The sequence below is a fragment of the Coffea arabica genome, chromosome 3e (assembly GCF_036785885.1).
Source record: "Coffea arabica cultivar ET-39 chromosome 3e, Coffea Arabica ET-39 HiFi, whole genome shotgun sequence".
NCBI classification, from domain to species: Eukaryota; Viridiplantae; Streptophyta; class Magnoliopsida; order Gentianales; family Rubiaceae; genus Coffea; species Coffea arabica.
This window is the reverse complement of record NC_092315.1, coordinates 23942934-23968609: the sequence shown is the minus strand read 5'-3', so window position 1 is coordinate 23968609 and position 25676 is coordinate 23942934. Positions and strand designations below refer to the sequence as shown.

Genomic DNA, 25676 nt, shown 5'->3' with positions numbered 1-25676 from the left:
TTGCGACGGTTGTACTGGTGGGATAAGATGAAGATGGAGATTGCTCAATATATCCAAACCTGTCTGATTTGCCAGCAAGTCAAGGCTGAACACCAAAAACCCTCCGGACTGTTACAACCTCTTGAGATACCTGAATGGAAATGGGAAAATATCACGATGGACTTTGTTTCTGGACTGCCAAGAACTCAAAAAGGACATGATGCCGTTTGGGTGATCGTTGATCGGTTAACTAAATCGGCCCATTTCTTACCTGTGAATGTGAAGGATTCCATGGATAAGTTGGCTAGGTTGTACCTGAATGAAATTGTGAGGTTGCATGGGGTTCCAGTGAGTATAGTTTCAGACCGAGATCCTCGTTTTGTATCGCGGTTTTGGCAAAAGTTTCAGGAGAACTTGGGGACCAAAATCAACCTTAGTACCACTTATCACCCCCAGACGGATGGACAGTCAGAGCGAACCATTCAAACCCTCGAGGATATATTACGGACTTGTATTCTGGATTTTGGGGGTAATTGGGGTCAACATATGACTTTGGTAGAGTTTGCCTACAATAACAGTTTCAATTCGTCCATTCAAATGGCACCATATGAAGCTCTCTACGGACGGAAGTTTCGTTCGCCCATTTATTGGGATGAAGTAGGGGAAAAGAAAGCTCTAGATCCAACAACCATTCCTTGGATGGAGGATGCACAAGAGAAGGTTAAATTGATCCGTCAAAGACTCCAAACAGCTCAAAGCCGACAAAAGAGCTACGCAGATAACCGAAGGAAAGATTTGGAGTTCGAAGTTGGAGACCGTGTTTTCCTTAAAATCACACCACTACGAAGCGTCACTGCGGGTAGAGGAAAGAAACTTCAACCACGGTTCGTGGGGCCTTACAAAATTCTCCAACGAGTTGGGAAGGTAGCGTACCGACTCGAGTTGCCGCCAAGTTTATCTCGGATTCATGACGTCTTCCATGTTTCGATGCTGAAAAAATACTATCCTGATCCAACCCACGTTGTGCGACCAGAGGAGATTGAGTTAGATGAGGCACTTACTTACGAAGAAAGACCTGTACAAGTACTCGATCGGAGGATTAAGGAACTGAGGAATAAGCAAATTCCATTGGTAAAGGTTTTGTGGAGAAATCATGGAATAGAAGAGGCAACTTGGGAGTTGGAGGAAGAGATGCAAAAGAAATACCCTGAGTTATTTAGTAACCCAGGTGAGCAATTTCGAGGGCGAAATTCTTTAAGGGGGAGAGAGTGTGAGAACCTAGAAAAAAAAAATTTATTATTATTTATTTATTATTTTATTCCTGTGCACCCGTTTCTTTTATTTTCTTTATTATATTACTTTTCTCAACATTTTATCCATAAATATAGTTTTAAAATAATTTTTCTAGTATAGGGTAGTTTGTGAGAAATTTGGTACGTAATTTGGGCGTGGGACCCGCTAGTGCATTTAGTGAGAGAAATTCGGCCGATTCGGTTAAATATTGCATAAAGGGATTTACTTACTAGGTGTTCGGAGATAATTGGAGGTTACCTAGATGAATTAATACTGAGGAGACAAGAACATGACTCTAGCAAGACAAACTGCCAAGTGTCCAATTTTGGTTGGACCAACCTTGCCTAACTTTTGACCAAACTTACCTTACTTGATTTAAAGTGTAATTTTGACCAAGAGCTCTTCATTTCAGCCTTGTCTTGGCCGAAACTTCTTGGGAGCAAAGGAGAAAAACTCTTCAACCTTTCATCTACAAATTCTTGCCAAATCTTGAAAACTAACCGATTAATTCCCAAAGTAGTCCATAAAATCATCTTCCTAGGAGTGTTTGAAGAACTTAGTGGTGTTGGTTTGGAAGAAAACCTCACAAGCTACAACCTTTCTTGAAGAACTAAGGTATCTTGCTTGGAACTCATCTTTTGGTTTTAATTTTGGCCAATTGGTGCCTTATAGTAGTTATATACGTGATTTTCCGGAAGATTTGGTGGATTGGAGTGAAGTTTCCTAATTTTCTGATTTTTTCTTGGAATTTTTCTGTTTTCCATGATTGATTATGATTGAGCTTGAATTGATGGTTCCAAATGGTGTTTTATAGCTCTCTTGTGCGTTAATTGGAGTTAATTGCGGGAAATTTCCGCTTGTGCGGAAAATTTCAGATTTAGGGTTTCAATTTGGGGGTTTTCTATAGTTGATTGTTGAACTTCTAATTGGCTATCATTGAAGGGTATTGTGACCCTAATGAAGTATATTGAATGGCTTATGACTTGTTTGGGTGCTTGTGGTTGTGTTGGATAGTTTTATTGGTTGTCTTGCAGGTTGGAAAAGCTGAAATTTTAGGGGAAATGCTGTCCGAGTGTCTAGGGTATTAGATTCTTGTGAGTGGGGTTGAGATTGACTAGAAATGAACGGTTTTTGGGTTTGTTACTACTTTTAACCCTAAATGTTATGTATTTTTCATTTCCAAGCTATATTTGGGTCTTGCCTTAATAGTTCCTAGAAAAAGGTATTCGACTTGTGTTTGAGTTTTCATTGTACTTTCTTGATTGTTATAGGGCGTGCTGGTGATCCGAGGCTCACGTCGGGCGAAAACTTGTGAAATTTCTTTGTTGAATTTGGTGAGTGTACTACTCACATGTTTGTTACTCCGTGGCTTTCTTGTACTTGAATTCTGTGGTTTGGACTAGTTGTGATGATTGTTTGAGATAGGTGAGGCGAGGGTGTACTTTACCACTCTCGTACTCTCTAGCCTTCTTGACTGGTTATTATACTAAACTTACTTGACTGTTTATGATATTACTTGCATATTATTGACTGTACTGGATTTGGTATCGCTTGGATACCAACTTTACTGTTCACTCTGAGCTCTACCTCATTGGAAGTCAATGGACTCGAGCCAGTAAGGACTTGGTCGGGGACATTTGACAAGCCATGGGGACTGTATTTGGGAATCTTTGGGTATGAGACCCTTGATTCCGGTATACTCGAGTAATACCAATTCTGTACTGTTTGGTGTTCGGGCCCGGTAAGGGGAAAGTGAGGTGGACGGATAATTGGAGTAAAGAGGAGTCTACGGTCATGATTACCTGGTATACATTGACGGAGAGTCAATGAGATAAGATCAAGCATGGCAAAAGAGGAAAAGGGCTCTTGAGAGCCATCCGTATCCTTTTATTCCCTACACTTGGGTGTTGTTGTTTTTACTTACTTGACGTGCGATTTGGACTGAATATTCTTGTGTTTATGTGATCCTGGCATATTTTGGTGATGGTACCTCATTGGGCGAAAGCTCACTCCGTGAATTTTGTTTTCCTTACAGGGATTTACCTTTTGGACTTGTGAGTTTGAAGATGAGTTGAGTAGAGCTGGTTGAGAGATTTTGTATAGCTCCTCAATAGTTGGCAACTTGATTGTACTTGAATTTACATGTTTCCTTTTGGCTTGTAATCATACAAATGTGGTTGGTAACAGTGTGTGTGTATTCATGTTCCATGTATTATCCTGGCATATTCATGTTCCATGTATCCTGGCTGATTGTGACGTGGTAGTCACTATTCATGTTATGTTTTCACTTTTGTTTTTCCATTTCTTGATTGTTGGCTTGGTTAAGCGCGCTAGTAGATTCCCGAACGCCTTGAGTTACTGTTTTACCGTTTTAGTAGTCCTGGCGAGAGCTGGGCAGGCAGTCCGCTAACCCTTTTGGTACGCCTTAGGGGAAGGTGGGGCTGTCACAGGTGGTATCAGAGCCTAGGTTAGAAATAACCTGGGCGAACCTGAACCCTGATTCTTAGAACTTTTGGGGATTGTGTTTAGACGCCATTAAGTGTGAATATTTTGTCTAGACTATCTTGTCTAAGCTATAAACCTTTGCTATCTTTGTAGGTTATGGCTGGCACTAGTGGAGCGGGCGGAGACGAGCCACCTCAGAGGCGCCCACGGGTTATCGACTACCAGGAGAGACCAGGAGGTCCGATCCGGCTGTGGTATACCGCTAGCCGGACCCGCCGCTGTAGGCGTTGCCAGTTTTATTCTTACGCGGACCACGTGGTTGTGGCAGTGCTTGCTGAGCGACGGAGGCTTAGATGTGCCGCCGCCAGGGAGCGCACTGAGACCCTTAGGCTTAGGGGCATCACGCGGATGCAGGCCGATAGGATTGGGGAGCTCCAGGGGGACGTGGCCATGGAGCAGGAGAGGACGAACGCTCTGAGAGAGCAGTTGCAGGTGGTTAACGACCGCCTCACTAGGGTAGTCCGGGAGGTGAGAGACCGGTCCGGCGCTATTATCGATGAGTGTGGGGCACTCATCCAGGGAGTGATTGGCGCCAATGCGCCAGGGCGAGTTCCAGGTGGCGGAGCTCCAGGTCAGGGAGGCGCCCCTAGCTCTAGCTCTGGGGGGGAGTCGGTTGGCTCCGTCGAGGACTAGATTAGGGTTTTTGAGCCTTGTTTTGATCCCGTGTGAGGGATACCTAGGAAACGCTTTTGGTTAGCTGTTTTGTACCTTTTGGGACCTCGGTTGTACAGTGTATTTTGACAGACCCTCTTTTGGCTTCACGGGAGTACTTTTGTATATATTTGCTTGACTGCTCATGTATGACTGGTTGTCACAGTTATGTGTTCTGTGTATGACTGTTCTATGTGTATACATATCTTATGTGGTGTTTATTTTTGGTTCTTCGATCATGCTTCTGTGACTATATTTATATGCACTTTTAATATAATTTCATACCTCGACTTTAGAGTGACATTAGAGCAATGGAAGGCACTCGTAGTGGACGAGGCCGCGGGCGCGGGGTTAGGCAACCCACAACTGACGAGGGTACTAGGGATACCACGACTGAACCAAATCCTGAACCTAGGGTTGACCCTAATGCCCAGATAGCTGCTGCTATGCAGCAAATGACCGACTTGTTAGCCCACGTAGTTCAACAGCAGGGCCAACCTCCTATCCAGCAACCTGGGAACCCTGGCCATGTAGTAGAGAGTGAAGATCGGGCCCTAGAGAGATTTCAGAAGTTCTCTCCGCCAAAATTTCTGGGGGGGCCAGATCCGGACGTGGCCGAAAAATGGTTAGAGAAAATGATAGATATTTTTGCCGCCCTACACTATTCAGAGGAGAGGCAGGTTACTTTCGCTGTCTTCCAATTGGAAGGGGCCGCGCGTTCTTGGTGGAACGTGATACGAATGAAGTGGGACCGGGAACAAACCCCAAGAACATGGGTAAACTTTGTGAGGGACTTCAATGCGAAATACTTTCCCCCTCTAGTCCAGGAAAAGAAGGAGGACGAGTTCATTAGACTCCGTCAGGGGACGCAATCGGTGGCTGAGTACGAGAGCCAGTTTACTCGTTTATCTAAGTTTGCCCCTGAACTCATTCTAACGGAGCAAAGGAGATTTCGACGTTTTATTCAAGGGCTCAATGTGGAAATTCAAAAGGATTTGGCGGTAGCCCAGATCAATATCTTTAGTGACGCCGTGGAGAAAGCTTTGCGAGTTGAAAATGCCAGGCTTCAAGTAAGGAACTTTCAGGTGAAAAAGCGGGGGTTCTCTGCGAGTAGTTCGACCCAAGGGGATAAAGGGACCCCTCCTAAGTTTGGAAGAGGAGCCGGGGGAGGAAGGCAACCGGGGATGACACGAGGGACTCCGCCGAGGGGTGGTCACAATGGACGGGGCCCGCAGAGAAGCGTCTCACAAGGAAGTTCGGCCTCAGTTGCACGCGGACCCTGTGGATTTTGTGGGAAACCAAACCACACTGAGGACAACTGTTGGAGGAAAGAAAGGAAATGCTTGCGCTGCGGGAGTGCGGAGCATCAAATAGCTACCTGTCCGGTGTTACCTCGGGAGGCTAGAGTAACCACCCAGTCGTCGAAGGCTAACTCGGGACAGTCCAAGGTAGAAGGGACAAAGCCAAAGGTGCCAGCTCGGGTTTACTCCCTTGAGCAACAACAAGTCCCTGATTCCTCTGGGGTTGTAGAAGGTACGATCCCTGTTTTTCATCGTCTAGCTAGGATTTTGATCGACCCTGGTGCTACCCATTCCTTTGTTAACCCCAATTTTATGTGCGGCATTGATATAACCCCTGCTAGCTTGCCTTATGACTTAGAAGTTAGTACTCCTACGGGGGACCAACGTTTGATTACTGGTTTGATGTATACAAATTGCGAAATTTGGGTAGGAGAGAGGAAGCTTTTAGGGAATCTTATAAGTTTAGCTATTAAGGGATACGACGTTATATTGGGTATGGACTGGCTAGCTAAGTACGATGCACAACTTGATTGTAAGAGAAAAGTAGTGGAATTTCGTATACCGGGGGAGGCAACCCTAAGGCTCGATATAAGGGGTAGTTTAGCCTCATCTGCATTGATTTCGGGTATTCGGGCTAGGAAATTTCTGTATAAAGGGGCCCAAGGGTTCCTAGCTTTTCTTTTAAACACTCCCACTGATAAGTTGAGGGTTGAAGATGTGCCTGTAGTAAGTGAGTATCCGGATGTGTTTCCTGATGAATTAGTAACTTTACCTCCGGAGAGAGAGATAGAGTTTAAGATTGACCTGTTACCGGGGACATCACCTATCTCTAAGACCCCCTATCAAATGGCACCTGCTGAGCTCAAGGAGTTGAAATTACAGTTGCAAGACCTGTTGGAGCGTGGGTTTATTCAGGAGAGTGGATCTCCGTGGGGGGCTCCGGTACTATTTGTTAAGAAGAAGGATGGAACTTTAAGATTGTGTATCGATTATCGGGGATTAAACAATATGACCATTAAGAACAAATACCCACTTCCCCATATCGATGAACTGTTTGACCAGTTGCAAGGCGCGGTGGTCTTTTCAAAGTTAGATCTCCGACAGGGTTACTATCAGTTGCTTATTAAGAAAGAAGATGTACCCAAGACTGCTTTCAATTCTAGATATGGACATTTTGAGTTTGCAGTCATGCCCTTTGGGTTGACCAATGCCCCTGCCGCCTTTATGGATTTGATGCATCGGGTTTTCAAACCCTACCTGGACCGATTTGTTGTCGTGTTTATTGACGACATCTTGGTCTATTCTAAAACCCGTGAGGAACATGAGCAGCATTTGAAGCTAGTGTTACAAACCCTGAGAGATCATCGGCTATACGCCAAATTTAGTAAGTGTGAATTTTGGTTGGAGAAAATCTCTTTCTTGGGACATGTGATTTCAAAAGAAGGTATTACAGTGGATCCCGCGAAAGTAGAGGCAGTGGCTGAATGGAAGAGGCCAGAAAACCCCACTGAGATTCGCAGTTTCTTAGGGTTGGCTGGGTACTATAGACGCTTTATTAAAGACTTTTCCAAACTGGCTGGCCCTTTAACCGATTTAACGAAGAAAAATAGCCGTTTTGTGTGGGATACTAGGTGTGAAACCAGTTTTCAGGAGTTGAAACGAAGGTTAACCATGGCTCCTGTTTTGGCCTTGCCTAATGGGAAGGACAGTTTTACCGTTTATACCGATGCTTCGAGGGAAGGCTTGGGGTGCGTATTGATGCAGAACAAGAACGTGATTGCCTTTGCCTCTAGGAAACTAAAAACCCATGAACAAAACTACCCTACCCATGACTTGGAGTTAGCTGTTGTGGTCTTTGCTCTGAAAAAGTGGAGACACTATCTCTACGGGGTTACCTTTGAGGTTTATTCAGACCATAAGAGTCTTAAGTACCTTTTCTCCCAAAAAGAGTTGAATATGAGGCAACGCCGGTGGATGGAACTCTTAGAAGATTATGACTGCACGATCAACTACCATCCTGGTAAGGCTAACGTAGTAGCGGACGCCTTAAGTCGGAAGGCTCAAGTAGCAGGGTTAATGGTCAAGGAGTGGGAAATGTTAGGAGCAGCTAGCGAGTGGAACCCTAGACTGGGATGCAAACAAATAACTTTTGGGAATATTCGGGTGACATCTGATATTCTCGATCGAATTAAAGAAGCCCAAGAGAAGGATCCGATGGTACAAAAATGGAAGGAAAAGGTGGAAAAGGAAGCACTACCTGACTTCAATTTGGGTCCTGAAGGGATTTTAAGGTATAGGAACCGAGTAGTGGTAGCCAATGATGAAAACCTGAAAAGAGAAATTTTAGAGGAAGCCCATCGATCAAAATACACGATCCATCCTGGTAGTAATAAGATGTACCAAGACTTGCGACGGTTGTACTGGTGGGATAAGATGAAGAGGGAGATTGCTCAATATATCCAAACCTATCTGATTTGCCAGCAAGTCAAGGCTGAACACCAAAAACCCTCTGGACTGTTACAACTTCTTGAGATACCTGAATGAAAATGGGAAAATATCACGATGGACTTTCTTTCTGGACTGCCAAGAACTCAAAAAGGACATGATGCCGTTTGGGTGATCGTTGATCGGTTAACTAAATCGGCCCATTTCTTACCTGTGAATGTGAAGGATTCCATGGATAAGTTGGCTAGGTTGTACCTGAATGAAATTGTGAGGTTGCATGGGGTTCCAGTGAGTATAGTTTCAAACCGAGATCCTCGTTTTGTATCGCGGTTTTGGCAAAAGTTTCAGGAGAACTTGGGGACCAAAATCAACCTTAGTACCACTTATCACCCCCAGACGGATGGACAGTCAGAGCGAACCATTCAAACCCTCGAGGATATGTTACGGACTTGTATTCTGGATTTTGGGGGTAATTGGGGTCAACATATGACTTTGGTAGAGTTTGCCTACAATAACAGTTTCCATTCGTCCATTCAAATGGCACCATATGAAGCTCTCTACGGACGGAAGTGTCGTTCGCCCATTTATTGGGATGAAGTAGGGGAAAAGAAAGCTCTAGATCCAACAACCATTCCTTGGATGGAGGATGCACAAGAGAAGGTTAAATTGATCCGTCAAAGACTCCAAACAGCTCAAAGACGACAAAAGAGCTACGCAGATAACCGAAGGAAAGATTTGGAGTTCGAAGTTGGAGACCGTGTTTTCCTTAAAATCACACCACTACGAAGCGTCACTGCGAGTAGAGGAAAGAAACTTCAACCACGGTTCGTGGGGCCTTACAAAATTCTCCAACGAGTTGGGAAGGTAGCCTACCGACTCGAGTTGCCGCCAAGTTTATCTCGGATTCATGACGTCTTCCATGTTTCGATGCTGAAAAAATACTATCCTGATCCAACCCACGTTGTGCGACCAGAGGAGATTGAGTTAGATGAGGCACTTACTTACGAAGAAAGACCTGTACAAGTACTCGATCGGAGGATTAAGGAACTGAGGAATAAGCAAATTCCATTGGTAAAGGTTTTGTGGAGAAATCATGGAATAGAAGAGGCAACTTGGGAGTTGGAGGAAGAGATGCAAAAGAAATACCCTGAGTTATTTAGTAACCCAGGTGAGCAATTTCGAGGGCGAAATTCTTTAAGGGGGAGAGAGTGTGAGAACCCAGAAAAAAAAAATTATTATTATTTATTTATTATTTTATTCCTGTGCACCCGTTTCTTTTATTTTCTTTATTATATTACTTTTCTCAACATTTTATCCATAAATATAGTTTTAAAATAATTTTTCTAGTATAGGGTAGTTTGTGAGAAATTTGGTACGTAATTTGGGCGTGGGACCCGCTAGTGCATTTAGTGAGAGAAATTCGGCCGATTCGGTTAAATATTGCATAAAGGGATTTACTTACTAGGTGTTCGGAGATAATTGGAGGTTACCTAGATGAATTAATACTGAGGAGACAAGAACATGACTCTAGCAAGACAAAAGTGCCAAGTGTCCAATTTTGGTTGGACCAACCTTGCCTAACTTTTGACCAAACTTACCTTACTTGATTTAAAGTGTAATTTTGACCAAGAGCTCTTCATTTCAGCCTTGTCTTGGCCGAAACTTCTTGGGAGCAAAGGAGAAAAACTCTTCAACCTTTCATCTACAAATTCTTGCCAAATCTTGAAAACTAACCGATTAATTCCCAAAGTAGTCCATAAAATCATCTTCCTAGGAGTGTTTGAAGAACTTAGTGGTGTTGGTTTGGAAGAAAACCTCACAAGCTACAACCTTTCTTGAAGAACTAAGGTATCTTGCTTGGAACTCATCTTTTGGTTTTAATTTTGGCCAATTGGTGCCTTGTAGTAGTTATATACGTGATTTTCCGGAAGATTTGGTGGATTGGAGTGAAGTTTCCTAATTTTCTGATTTTTTCTTGGAATTTTTCTGTTTTCCTTGATTGATTATGATTGAGCTTGAATTGATGGTTCCAAATGGTGTTTTATAGCTCTCTTGTGCGTTAATTGGAGTTAATTGCGGGAAATTTCCGCTTGTGCGGAAAATTTCAGATTTAGGGTTTCAATTTGGGGGTTTTCTATAGTTGATTGTTGAACTTCTAATTGGCTATCATTGAAGGGTATTGTGACCCTAATGAAGTATATTGAATGGCTTATGACTTGTTTGGGTGCTTGTGGTTGTGTTGGATAGTTTTATTGGTTGTCTTGCAGGTTGGAAAAGCTGAAATTTTAGGGGAAATGCTGTCCGAGTGTCTAGGGTATTAGATTCTTGTGAGTGGGGTTGAGATTGACTAGAAATGAACGGTTTTTGGGTTTGTTTCTACTTTTAACCCTAAATGTTATGTATTTTTCATTTCCAAGCTATATTTGGGTCTTGCCTTAATAGTTCCTAGAAAAAGGTATTCGACTTGTGTTTGAGTTTTCATTGTACTTTCTTGATTGTTATAGGGCGTGCTGGTGATCCGAGGCTCACGTCGGGCGAAAACTTGTGAAATTTCTTTGTTGAATTTGGTGAGTGTACTACTCACATGTCCGTGGCTTTCTTGTACTTGAATTCTGTGGTTTGGACTAGTTGTGATGATTGTTTGAGCTAGGTGAGGCGATGGTGTACTTTACCACTCTCGTACTCTCTAGCCTTCTTGACTGGTTATTATACTAAGCTTACTTGACTGTTTATGATATTACTTGCATATTATTGACTGTACTGGATTTGGTATCGCTTGGATACCAACTTTACTGTTCACTCTGAGCTCAACTTCATTGGAAGTCAATGGGCTCGAGCCAGTAAGGACTTGGTCGGGGACATTTGACAAGCCATGGGGACTGTATTTGGGAATCTTTGGGTATGAGACCCTTGATTCCGGTATACTCGAGTAATACCAATTCTGTACTGTTTGGTGTTCGGGCCCGGTAAGGGGAAAGTGAGGTGGACGGATAATTGGAGTAAAGAGGAGTCTACGGTCATGATTACCTGGTATACATTGACGGAGAGTCAATGAGATAAGATCAAGCATGGCAAAAGAGGAAAAGGGCTCTTGAGAGCCATCCGTATCCTTTTATTCCCTACACTTGGGTGTTGTTGTTTTTACTTACTTGACGTGCGATTTGGACTGAATATTCTTGTGTTTATGTGATCCTGGCATATTTTGGTGATGGTACCTCATTGGGCGAAAGCTCACTCCGTGAATTTTGTTTTCCTTACAGGGATTTACCTTTTGGACTTGTGAGTTTGAAGATGAGTTGAGTAGAGCTGGTTGAGAGATTTTGTATAGCTCCTCAATAGTTGGCAACTTGATTGTACTTGAATTTACATGTTTCCTTTTGGCTTGTAATCATACAAATGTGGTTGGTAACAGTGTGTGTGTATTCATGTTCCATGTATTATCCTGGCATATTCATGTTCCATGTATCCTGGCTGATTGTGACGTGGTAGTCACTATTCATGTTATGTTTTCACTTTTGTTTTTCCATTTCTTGATTGTTGGCTTGGTTAAGCGCGCTAGTAGATTTCCGAACGCCTTGAGTTACTGTTTTACCGTTTTAGTAGTCCTGGCGAGAGCTGGGCAGGCAGTCCGCTAACCCTTTTGGTACGCCTTAGGGGAAGGTGGGGCTGTCACATTTAAACCCCAGAAAATCCGAAAGAAATATGCAAATTTTGACTATTTTCTGCAGCTTTTCTGATGCTTAAACATTTAGCAATCTTACGTGACAGTAACATGCAAACAAAGAGAAACTATGACAACTAGCAGGTTTGAACTCATTCATGGGTTCATTTCTGCAATGTTTCAGCTTCTATATGCGCAGGAAGACAGCCATGAACATGAACTCAAAAGAGACGTGTAAGCCTGTCTACTAATCCCAGAAAACAAATGTTTCATTCATCTAGCATCAGAAACAAACATCGACTAAGGCACCAACCTGATGTACTAAGCTTCTGCAGCAAATCATGCATAACAGAGATGACAAAAGAAAGTCTTGTTGACATCAGAAACCTCTACTTCAGCAAACTAAAAAAACAGCGGCAAAACACCGAAAACTGCAAGCTTATTGCAGCAAAAATTTTCTACGCTCAAATATCAGTCAAACACACCCTAAAAACTCAAGTTACAAATATCAGTCAAACACACGTAAAAAGGTTAAGACACAGAAACATGTCAATCTGGAAATTTCCTTTCACACATCGTGTCTTCATTTCTTGCTTCTGGATTTTATTACTCAGGATTCACACGATACAAATCAAACCCAAGCCAACAAGATATACACACTTTATACTTATCACTGCTAAGAAACCAACATCGACAAGCAACATACATAACAGCAGTGAACAAACCATCAAAACTGTGAACTTTCCGTAACCATGAATCTTAATCAAGATGATCTAAAAACAACCCCATAGATGATCTAAGTTTCTACCTCAACAAAAAACTAGTTCACCTCATCAGACCCCCTACCCTTTCCTCCTAACCAGATTAGCACAGAAACAAGTATAAAGGGAAGGGAACTTCGGTACTTCATAAGTTAAACAGCTAAGAACAGGTAAAAGATGGTACCTTTATCCCTTTCAAGTGCCGAGCAAGGGCTGAAATGATCGACAAAAGGGCCTTTGTTGAACCCAAAGATCCTATCTTTCCTGCTTCTGGGCTCTCCTTCTTCAGTTTCCTTAGCAGGAAAAGTTACTCCCCCGTTTCCACTCACCCTTTCTCGCTCACTTTCTCTCAGCCGATAACCTCCCTCAATCTCCTCTCACAGCTTTTCTCAGCTTTCTGGTTCTCTCCGCCGCCTCCCTTCCTAGCCTTGCTCTCTGTCCTCTATCCCAAACTCTCGGTTCTTGTTTTTCAGCCGCCAACCTCCCCGTAGCAATCTTCCTTTCTTTTCCTCTCTCAAACTCACGATTTTTCCTAGCCTTTCTCTCCTTTCTTCCTGGTTTCTAGCCGTCACCCCCAGCTCCCTCTCGCTCTCTTTTTCCCATCCTCCTCAAAGCTGCGTTCTTGTCCTATTTATACTAGGAACCTGCTCTCAAACCCTCACCTGAAAGGTGAGGATGAGAGTGGAGGTTTTACTGGGCAACTTTGAGCCCTCCGATGGGCATGCGCGACTGTCCTTGCAAACTGCGTTTCCGCAGCTTGCATGTAAAAATATTTTTTTTTTTTGTTTTAGTAATAATTTAACAAAATATAAATAACTAATTAAGAAAAATAACTAATGAAGAAAGATTGAATACAATGAATGGAACTAGGCATAAAAAGATGAAAATGAAATGCTAATTTTTCTTTCTTTTTCCTTCTTTTTTTTTTCCTTTTTTTTAAAAATAACCCAAAATAATCCAAAACCCGCTATCGGGTTTCCCCTAACTCGGAATAAAAGATAGAAAATAAAATGCCTAACAACAAATTATGTTTGATTAATCATTTTCTTTTTCATTTTTTCTCTCTTTTTTTTTTCATTTTTCATATTGAATTTAAATCAAAACAACTAAAGCATAATTTTTGAATGCTTTTCCTTTTTTCCGAGAAATTCTATGCTAAAACTTAAAAATAAAATAAAAAAAATAAAAAACTAACTAAAAAAAACTAAAAACTAAAAAGTGAATAAACCTAGCACGACAAATAAAAACTAAAAAAAGTAAATGAAATTACACTGAAAATTTGGTGTCTACAGTTTGCCCATCTTTGTCTGAGTTTTGAAAAAACTTGAGACAAAGAAGTAGACACCAAATACTTACCTGTGTTATTCGACCACAAAATGATTCCAACGGACAGGAATTTAAAATGACCCGAACAGGAATTTTAAAACGGGATTGGCCCGAACAAAAAATTTTAAAACGGGACTGATCCGAGCAAGAATTTAAAACGGGAGTGTCCCGAACAGGAAATTTAAAACGGGACTGACCCGAACAGGAAATTTAAAACGGGATTGACCCGAACAAGAAATTAAAACGGGAATGACCCGAATAGGAAATTTAACGAAATGATTTCAAGAGGCACGTACCCAGCCGTGGATTCGAACCCAACTCTTCCATTTTGCAAAAGAATATTCGTAAAGAAAAATGCAAATTTGGCCAACGAATATCATATTCAAGACTTTGGATATATTTGCTTCGGAATTCGATACTGGCAGAAGTATCACAATCATGAGGAAAAGTCCAAATGAACCAGGTCACCAGCTGTTCCTTCTCGTGCTCGTCTTGTTGAGAAAACCTGCCTTGGCGCCCTTTCGGGTTTTCACCAAGGTTGCCCCCACCCTTTTTGATTTTGTTTTGTTTTCCTTTTTTTTTCTCTTTTTCTTTTTTTTTTCTTTTTTCTTTTGTTTTCTTTTTTTTTTTCGAGGCGCCCTTTCGGGTTTTCACCTAAAGAACAATAAAATATCTCGACCGTGATCGACTCAGAAATATGAGTTAAAGATTTCGGGCATCAGTAAAATGCACTTCCCTTGTAAGATTAGGCGAAGGCATTACGGACATCACTTGCCAGTTGATTAACAAATTTCCTAATAGAAATACAACAAATGACGAAAGCCAGGACTTTGGGCTTTGTAATGAGGTCAGGTGGGGTGTTTTTCAAGAAAAATTGAGGCTTGAAAGCAAATTTTGATGCGAGATGTGAAATAACTTGAGATTGCACTATTTTGAAAACGTCTCCGATTTTGAACGAAACTGAGGAAAATTTTCCCCAGTTTGATCGGATTTTCCCTCTTTGCATTTTCTTCATTGCATTTTCCTCACTTTTGCATTTTTCTTTAAAAACTAAATTTGCCCCAGTGTGGGGTTCTTTTTTCTTTTTGATCATCTCTCTTTCAAAATAAATTTGCCCCAGTGTGGGGTTTGCAATTCTCAGGGGTTATCAAGTGAAAATTTGTCAATTCTGATGGCTCAAAGGGGACAAGTAGAGATAAAATGCTTTAAGTGTAAAAGAAGATGGCCTGACTTGCATTTCGCCATTTGCATGAATTTCTAAAGAAAATTTGCATGATCAAATGAAAAACTTCTTGCACATGTCTGAGTTGATGGGTTGAGGGAATGTTCGTCCATCCATTTCTGCCAAAATAAGTGCTCCGCCAGGTAATACCTTTTGGACAATGAATGGCCCTTGCCAATTTGGAGCAAATTTGCCTTTAGCTTCATCTTGCATTGGCAAAATTCGCTTTAGTACTTTGTCACCTTCTTCAAATGCACGCCGATGGACTTTTTTGTTGTAAGCCCGGGCGACACGTTTTTGATAGCACTGATCATGACAGATAGCATTGAGCCGCTTTTCATGGATCAAAGTCAATTGCTCATGGCGCTGCTTTATCCAATCAGCCTCCTCTAATTTAGCTTCCATGAGGATTCGTAGCGAAGGAATTTCAACTTCAGCTGGTAGTACAGCTTCCATTCCATACATAAGTGAATATGGCGTTGCCCCAGTCGATGTCCGGATAGAAGTCCGATACGCCATTAATGCATAAGGCAACTTTTCATGCCAATCACGATGCCTTTCAGTCATTTTGCGGATAATCTTCTTCAAATTCTTGTTTGCGATTTCTACAGTTCCATTCATCTGAGGCCTATAAATGGCAGAGTTGCGGTGTCTGATCTTGAACTGCTCGCATAGTCCATCTACCATGTCATTGTTCAGATTCTTGGCATTGTCCGTAATAAGCGTTTCGGGTACTCCAAAGCGACAGATGATGTGATCTCTCAAAAAATTGGCAAGTACCTTCTTCGTTACATGTTTGAATGACTCCGCTTCAACCCATTTGGTAAAGTACTCAATTGCCACCAATATAAATCAATGTCTATTTGAAGCGGGAGGATCAATTGTACCAATCACGTCCATACCCCACATTGAACAGGGCCATGGGGCGATCATACTATGCAATTCAGTGGGTGGAGCGTGTATAACGTCACCGTACATTTGACATTTTATACATCTTCGGACAAAATCTATACAATCACGCTCTATAGTAAGCCAAAAATATCCGGTTCTCATGATTTTCTTTGCTAGCAAATGGCCATTCATGTGAGGTCCACAAACGCCACTATGCACTTCTTTCATCATATATTGAGCTTCGTCTTCATCAATGCACCTTAAGAGGTTCAACTCTGAGGTTCTTTTATACAAAACTTCTCCATTCAAGAAAAATTTTGAAGCCATTCTATGCAGAAAACTCTTGTCCTTTGTACTAGCATGCAGAGGGTAAGACCCAGTTTTGAGAAACTCCTTAATATCATTATACCAAGGAATATTGTCAGAGGACTTGTCTACAACCCAACAGTGGGCAGGCTTGTCTTGAAGTTGAATCTGAATAGGTTCGATCCTCAATTCATCTGGATACTGGATCATAGAGGCTAAGGTGGCTAAAGCATCAGCAAATGTGTTTCGGGCTCGCGGGAGATGTCTGAACTCCACATTTTGAAATTGCTTAGCCAGAGTGAGCAAACTACAATGGTAGGGCAAAATTTTTGAATCTTTGGTTATCCACTGCTTCAAGGTTTGATGCACGAGCAAATCTGAATCACTGAAAGCTACCAACTCTTTGATTTCCATTTCTAAAGCCATTTTGAGACCAAAAATGCAGGCTTCATATTCAGCCATGTTGTTTGTGCAAGCAAATCGCAATTCGGCAGCGGCAGGGTAATGCTTCCCTTCGGGTGAAACCAAAACAGCTCCAATTCCAGCTCCGAGAGAATTCGAAGCTCCATCGAAGAAAAGCCTCCATTCAGGGCTTTGCTCACTTATATCGTCTGTGGCGCCTACAAATAAGACTTTCTCATCAGGGAAATAAGTATGAAGTGGTTGATAATCATCATCCCTTGGATTTTCTGCCAAATGATCAGCTATAGCTTGCCCCCTTGACAGCCTTCTGTGAAGTGAAAACAATATGGAACTCTGAGAGAATTATCTGCCATTTAGCTAGACGTCCAGTTAGCATCAGCTTCTCCAAGAGATACTTCAAAGGATCAGATCGGGAAATAAGATAAGTGGTATGGCTCAACAGGTAGTGTCTCAGCTTTTGAGCTGCCCAGGCCAATGCACAGCAGCTTTTCTCAATGAATGAATAATTAGCCTCATACTGCGTGAATTTCTTGCTTAGATAGTAAATGGCTTGCTCCTTCCTTCCAGAGTCATCATGCTGCCCGAGGACACAACCAACTGCTTCTTCAAGCACAGATAGGTACATGATTAATGGTCGACCCGGCTTGGGTGGCACCAAGACGGGCGGATGTAACAAATAATCCTTGATTCTATCAAAAGCTTGTTGGCATTCTTCACTCCAGTATAAGGGCACATTCTTTCTCAACAATTTGAACAACGGCTCGCATGTGGCAGTTAACTGGGCAATAAATCTCCCAATAAAATTGATCTTTCCTAAGAAGCTTTTCACGTCCTTCTGAGTTTTCGGCACTGGCATATCTCGAATTGCTTTGATTTTTGCTGGATCTATCTCTATGCCTCTTTTACTAACAATGAAACCCAATAATTTACCAGCTGGTGCCCCAAAGACGCACTTTGCAGGATTTAGCTTCAAATTGTACTTTCGCAACCTTTCGAACAGCTTCTTCAAATCAACCAAATGGTCTTCTGCTCTTTTAGACTTGATTATGATGTCATCCACGTAGACCTCCATCTCCCGGTGGATCATATCATGAAACAGGGTGGTCATGGTTCTTTGATAAGTAGCTCCGGCATTCTTTAGACCAAATGGCATCACTCGGTAGCAAAACGTGCCCCAAGGGGTGATAAAAGCAGTCTTCTCCCTATCCTCTTCTGCCATCAAAATTTGGTGGTATCCAGCGAAGCAATCACAAAAAGATTCAATCTCATGCCCAGCGGTATTGTCCAGGAGAATGTGAATATTTGGCAGAGGAAAATCATCTTTAGGACTGGCCTTATTGAGGTCTCTATAATCCACACAAACTCGTACCTCTCCATTCTTTTTTGGAACAGGGACTGGATTCGAAAGCCAAATAGGGTAATGGGAAACAATGATAATGTTGGTTTTGAGTTGTTTTTCAATTTGCTCTTTTATTTTGAGGCTCATATCTGGTTTGAATTTTCGGGGTTTTTGTTTTACGGGTGGAAAAGTAGGGTCTGTGGGCAACTTATGCACTACCACATCAGTTGAAATACCAGTCATATCATCATAGGACCATGCGAATACATCCTGGAACATAGTCAAAAATTCAAGCATCTCCTTTTTCTGCCTCTCATTCAAATGAATACTAATTTGCACCTCCTTAACTTCATCTTTAGTGCCAATGTTAACCTTTTCTGTTTCTTCCAGGTTCGGTTTTGGTTTCTCCTCATATTGTTCAAAATCCTTTGCAAAAGAATCGAATTTCTCCTCATTATCACTCTCGCTTTGGAGCTCGGATTCCCAAACCTCCAAGTCGTGAGTGATATAGAGATTGCCATTATTGAATTCCAGAATAGTGATATCCAAAGGGTCAAATAGCTTTATTTTTGGCCATCTGAAAGAATTAACGAATGTGGGATAATAAACAAACAAATATACAACAAACAAATAAACAAGCAATATGACAGAAATATAAACTAACGAATAAACTAAACAACATGACAAGAACAACTTGTGCATTTTCATAAAACCTTTGATTGAAAGCGAAAACAAAAGAAAGCAAGCGGAAACGAAATGAAAACTTAACAATATTTTCACGTGCAAACTTTAGTCAAAGGTAAAGATGCTTTCATTAGCTATTTACAGATGCAGAAGTATTTTCATGAATTCGCATTAATGACAAACCCCTTTAGGTTTACCGAAACTCCTTTTGAATGGGCAGAAACTCGGCTGTCCAATTGGAAATTGATCCTTCAGGGATGTCGGGAAACTCAGCCTCATCTGGGAAACTGTCTTCAAATGTTGCCCCAACGAACAATTGGGCCAAACTAGTTTCGATTCCGTCAATTGGGTTAATCTCTGATGTAGTCACCTCGGTTGGTCGTGGAAAAGTATAATGCAGTGGTGGAATATCAAGGGCCTTTTGTCTGCCTTCTTTCTCTGCTCTCTTGCGTTTCTTCATTTCTTTGATGTCTTTAGCGGTTGGTCGGAAACCCAAACCGAACGAATCCTTTTTCTCCACAATTTCCACTGGTTTCAAAATTCCTTGCAGATCACATCCCAGCCCCTTGTCAAACTCATATGCTCCGCGGATCATTTCCTTAGCCATCATGACACTGGCCTTTGACAGAGCTCGTTCCTCTTTTGTTATCCAACTTACGGAGACGATATCAGCTGTGCTATGAAGGGTTACTGTGGCGCTTCGGCTACCATCTTCTTTGGCCCCAGAATCAGCAATCACGAGGCAATCCTCCTCGGCAAAGATAGTTATCAATTTGTCATTTACTATGAATTTCAACAATTGATGCAATGAAGAAGGCACAGCTCCGGACTTATGAATCCATGGCCTTCCAAGCAAAACATTGTAAACACTAGGAAAGTGCATAACTTGGCAAGCTATTTGAAACTGTGCGGGCCTCATCTCGATGACTAAATCCACTTCTCCTGTAGGTTCTCTTTGTGCTCCATCAAAACCTCTAACAATGGTCCCTGAAGGCCTCAGCTTGATATCTTGCAACCCTAGCTTTTCCAAGGTACTCCAAGGACAGATATTAAGCGCAGATCCATTGTCAATCAACACCTTTGGCAAAATTTTCCCATTGCACCTCACAGCTATGTACAGAGCCTTGTTATGTCCAATGCCTTCCGCCGGTAACTCATCATCAGAGAAAGTGATTTGTTTTGTAAATAACACACTGCCAACTATATGTGAGAAATTAGCAACCGAAATGTCCTTGGGGATTTGAGCTTTAGTCAACACTTCGAGCAACGCATCCCTATGCATATCCGAAGAAAAGAGCAGATCCAACATGGATATTTGGGCGGGCGACTTGCTTAGCTTCTCGACTACATTATATTCACTTCTTTGGAGCCTTTTAAGAAAATCCAAGGCTTCCTTCTCAGTAATTGCTGGTTTAGCGGGCAGGTCGGGGTTATTTGTTTGAATCGGAACGATAGCTCCAAACGGACTTGCAATCCCCCCTGATCTGGTGACCACTGACACCTCTTCTTTGGCAACTGACTTTTCTCCAATTTGTATGACAGGTTCATCGTAGTTCCATGGCACTCGTTGCAAACTTAGGACGGGCTCTTGCTCCGGGAATTCGATGACCACTGGCTCCAAAGCCTTGCTTTCAGCTAGAGTGAGATCCAAAATAAAAGGTCTTTTATCCTCCTCAAACGGCACCTCTATCACAAATGGTTGGTCTGTGACCCCAAACAGCTCGGCTTTCCTTGCCAATTTTTGGACTTGCTGCTCATACTCTGCGTTGTCCAGAATGACCCCAATGGTATTAGCGTGTTCAGGCAAGGGGTTCCTATTTATATTCGGCCCTTGTGCCTCCTTTTTCCTGATTACAATCTCTCCGGGTTCAATCATATCTTGAATTCTATGCTTAAAAGCCTTGCAATCAACAGTTGAATGTTCGGGTGCCCCTGAATGATAAGCACAGACGGCTTGTGGGTTATACCCAGCGTATATGCCATATGGATAGGTCGGAGGGGGTACCGTGCCAATCTTTCCGGCAGCCTTCAACTGGTCATACAATTGGTCTAGAGGCCTGCCTAAATCGGTAAATGTACGTGTGACAGCCCCACTTTCCCCTAAGGCGAACCAAAGAGGTTAGCGGACTGCCTGCCCAGCTCTCGCCAGGACTACGGATCAGATTAGAGCGATCTTTCACGTTCCGGAACTTATAACGCGCGCAAATAAGGCAAAAGGGCAAAATAACCCAAAATAAAAGAAAATGAAACCCGGAGTCGGCCATGAATAGTAACCGACTCGTCCGAACCCAACCAAACATCGAATTACATATACCCCATAACATTTAGCCTTTACAAACCAAAATGACATTTAAAAGTGATACAAAAGTCACTACATATGTGGTTTGCCAAAACAAAAGTGAAACGGCCCTAATGATACATTTAGGGTCCCATTTTATATACAATACAAAAGAGTCATTCATCTAGTTCATTTGGCAACCATTTATCAAAATTCATTCCAAAAGAGTCATATTCCTGTAAGGAAAACAAAAGGAACGGGGTGAGCTAATTGCCCAGTGAGAATACAACTCAAGCAACCAAGTTCATGGATACATCAAGCTTAACAGTCCAATTTACCAAAATAAATAAAGCCACACATTAATAATGAGGATAAAAGGATACGGGTGGCTCTCAAGAGCCATTTTCCTCGTTTGAATTCTTGATCGGTCTCATTGACTCTCCGTCAATGTTTGAAAAGTAACCAACTGTAGACCCCTCTTCTCTCCCATTCCTTCCACCAAACATCCCCCTACCGGGCCCGCACTCCAAACACTTGCACTGTGGTATTACTCGAGTATACCGGAATCAAGAGTCTCTCATACTACAAGATTCCTTATAACTTTACCCAAGGCTCATTAATTGTCACGACCAAACCCTTGTCGGCTCGATTCAATCAACTACCAATGGGGTTGAGCTCAATGATAACATTTGTAGTCGTTGGATACTTGTCCAATCGATATCAAGTCATGTATTTCATTTCATATATCAGTTCATATAACTTTCCAATAACTTTTCAATAACATGTGAAACAATAAGTGAGAGTGATAAAGTACACTCTCACATCAATCCATTAACATACAACATCTCAAGTTCAAATATCAAAGCCATATAATAGCACACAAGTGAGTAGTACACTCACCAATCAATTAAGTGCTATTTCATGCACTTCCGTCAGGAGAATGTCGTGAGCTATCGTCACGCCCTAGAACATGTAAACAAATACCATAAGACTCAATAACGAGTCATAAAGTCAAACCAATTATCGCCCAATAGGGTTTCATGCATGGAAATTCAAGGGTTAAATACTTAACCTTTACTCAAGTCGAGAATATAGTTTTCTAAATCTCGAGTAAAAATTCGGGCAGCATGCCCTTTGTGTTTACCAAATTTTCCAGCCATAAGGCTTCATTATTTTTCTTCAATCACAACCCAACAACACACATATAAGCATTTCATGTCAAGAGTCGTTCCATAGCTCACAATATCATAAAACAAGAAACCATACCGAGCCATAAACAACACCAATTCACAACCCCAATAGGGTTTTATAAACATATACAAGCATGAAAGCAAACCAGAAATTAAGAAAGGCTTTAATGTTGGCCTTGATAAGAAAACCGGTTTTGACGTCATAATGCGGTAATGGCACAACTCTCACTACAATTATCGGATGGGGGTGTAAGACCCACCATTTCGAAGCCAAGAAACAGAACTACAACAATGTAGAAGGTCACTCAATCCATTTCTTAACACAACTAGGTCAAATATGCCAAATACTAACCCAGAATTACCAAAACAGATTTGCAAAACGCAGAAAACTGTAATCGGTATATCTCAGTCCATACAAGTCCAAATGCCGAAATTCAAAAGGCATATGTTAGCTAAGACATTCAGCTACATTTCCTCAGAAGACACCAACTTCAAAATCCAAACCAATTCCAGTCAAAACAGGCAATTACTATCGCAGTTCGGACATTCTGTGCACCAAAAACAGCAACAGTAAAAACGGCATAACTCACTCTACACTTGTCCAATTGCCCTGAAATTTTGTAGGCACACTAAACTCATCAATACCTACAACTTTCATGTTTTGAGAAAAGTCCAATTCGGCCTCTAGCTATGACCTAAAATTTCGGACAGAATAGGGGTTCAAGAACCCTAACTTTTCACATTTCATTCCAAATCCAAAATTGATTGCATTTAACAACAATTCACACCTACTAGAGCCAAAGCCCCTTATTACCAACCATCATACTAGTCCAAAACATCAAAATCATATGAAACCAGAAAATTCATCATAAAATGGAAAACTTCACCAAATCAAGCCAAACCAAGAAATAAATCATATATTCCTTCACTCATGCCCCCATTAAGCACAAAATAAGCATTATTAGAGGTAGTAGGGTGTTTCAAGCTTCACTTACCAAGAACCAAGAGAGAGGAAGATGTTGGCCACCTTAGAGCTTCAAACAAAGTTCACCAAACAACTTACTATCACTAGAAGATAAGGTTTTATGGAGTAGAATCTAGTCTAAGCCTTTGTTCATGGAAGATTGAAGCTTATGGAAGCTTGAAAGTTAGGAAATTGTCTTCTTCTTTGAGAGAGAGAGAGCCGGCCATCAAGGGTGCAAAAATGGTGAATTTTGTGCAATTTTTTGAGATATTTAACCTTGGTCAAAAAAGTCAAAATTGTGAATAGTAATTCTTAAAAGGCATCAAATGAGAAGGTGACACTTGTTACCTCCTTAAATGCATTCCTATCTTTCTTTTCTCTCTCACATCAATCACTTCACACTCTCTACTAATCTCTTAACACCCGATAAATTTTAAACAGTATCCGAAACTTAACCTTATTGGCCGAATTTTTCCAAACTTTTCGCACTAGTGGGTCCCACATCCACTATTTACTCTTAATTTTCTAAAAATTCTCCAATGCTAGAAAAATCATCTTAAAACTATAATTGCTCATAAAATCCACTAAGAAAATATTTCTAAGCCAGAAAATGCAGAAAACATGCAATTAAGGGGAAATAAACCCTAGGAAAATAATTAGGGTTTTACGGGTTCTCACAGTACGGCTACGGGGTTGGTTGTAAGGTTCAGGAGGTTGAGGATGGCTATAAACAGGTCTATTTGGGGGAGGAAATCTTGGGTTATATGGAGGGCGAGGTCGGTTTTGGGGTGGATTTGGTTGAGAGATTTGAAAAGGGGCTACAGGTGGGTTAGGATAGTTTGGGCGAGGTCGAGGGTGATGGATATTGGTAGTATATACATGGTGCGGGTTTGAATTATAAGGGTAATGTGGTTGGTAGGTTGGATTGGGTTGGTATCGGGGTTTGGGTGAAGGATTCTGGTTCCAGATAAAAGTTGTCTCCCCCTCTTTCTTTTTAAACTGCGGCTTCTTTCCACTGCTCCCCTGCCCTTGCAAAGCTTCTACTTGTGATTTTAGGGCAGAGACGTTAACAATTTTTCCGGCTCTCACAAAATCATCATACTCTTCGAGTTTATTCACAATCGCAGCAAATGTACACCCAGTCCTACGGAAGATTTCTTCGAAGTATGGAGGATCATGCGCCTTTATGAAAGTGCGAATAATTTCATCTTCGGTCATCGGAGGCTCAACCTTGGCAGCTATCTTCCTCCATCTTTTGGCGTATGTCTTATGATCTTCAGATGGTCGCCTCTTGGTGCCTTCCAAAGTAGTTCTGGTCGGTGCTAGCTCGCAGTTATACTCGTATTGTCTGATGAAGGCGTTGGATAGATCAAGCCAGGTCTTTACCTCATCTGGCTTTAAGTTTGAATACCAATCGAGGGCGTCTCCTTCTAGACTCTCTGGAAATAACCTAAGTGGCAAGTTTTCGTCATCCACCGGCTTGCCCAGCTTGTTGGCAAACAAACGCAAGTGTGTCTTAGGATTGCCTGTACCATCATATTTATTGAACTTCGGGGTCTTGAACCCCACGGGCAGCTGTACATTTGGAAACAGGCACAGATCATCGTAGTCTAACACCCCTTGCTTGCTTAAACCTTGGCTTTTCCGGATGAACTCATCGAAACGATCCAACCGCTTAAGTAACTTCAGATCAATCGGGGCAGATGACTCCCCCACTTCTGGCTTGGTTTGAACAGTGTGCTCCGGCACAACAGGTTCTGCGGTAGGCTGATAAAAAGCTTGTGGACCTGGAGGCATGTTTGGACCACCTTGACCACCTTGAGGCTGAAATCCTTGCCCATAGAGAGGATAAAACGGAAGATTTTGAGTGTAAGTGTACTGCGGGTTGAAAACTCCCTCAAAAGTGGTTTGAATTGGAGGAATGACAAATGGTTCGGATTCCGGTTGTTTGACAGGCGGAGGCTCGGGATGCACTCCGCTACTAATGAGCTCGTCAATCAACTTATTCTGGGCAGCCATCTCAGACGCCATTTTCCCAAATTTGGTGAGCAATTCAGTCAACTGAACCTCGGGACTTGTGGCCTCCGGCTGGGTAGTTGCAGCGGTCTTATCAGACGATTCTGGCTGAGTACTCATGTCTACACGATTCCTTTGGGCTTGACTACGGGATCGCGTTATGATGGGCTTCGACGAGAAGCTATGTTTAAATATTACCTGAAAACACGAAATGACGTGCTTTTAGATTTAGCCCTGGCTTAGCTTTTTTAACAAAAATAAAACAAAGAAAAAGAAAAAGACAAGAGTTAGTAGATGTTCCAAAAATTCGGATGCATGTCCTATCGGGGGGCCCTTTTTGTGCCAAGGGTAGGCCTAGCATGATGCAACACCTTCGAAATGGGACCCGTAACGCAAACCTATTTTTGACAACAATTCCAAATGAGTGCAAAAGAAAAATCG

The 25676-nt window shown here is 41.9% G+C and overlaps 1 protein-coding gene across 1 annotated transcript; it reads right to left on the bottom strand.

Annotated features, from left to right (window-relative positions):
- Positions 1–18980: 18980 nt before the first annotated feature.
- On the bottom strand, positions 18981–25250 carry LOC140038451 (uncharacterized). The gene is made up of 3 exons (XM_072083811.1): positions 24099–25250; positions 19823–20819; positions 18981–19774 (listed from the first exon to the last, which is right to left on the bottom strand). Exons 1-3 carry the CDS (start codon positions 25248–25250, stop codon positions 18981–18983), a joined length of 2943 nt encoding a protein of 980 aa, XP_071939912.1.
- Positions 25251–25676: the final 426 nt, after the last annotated feature.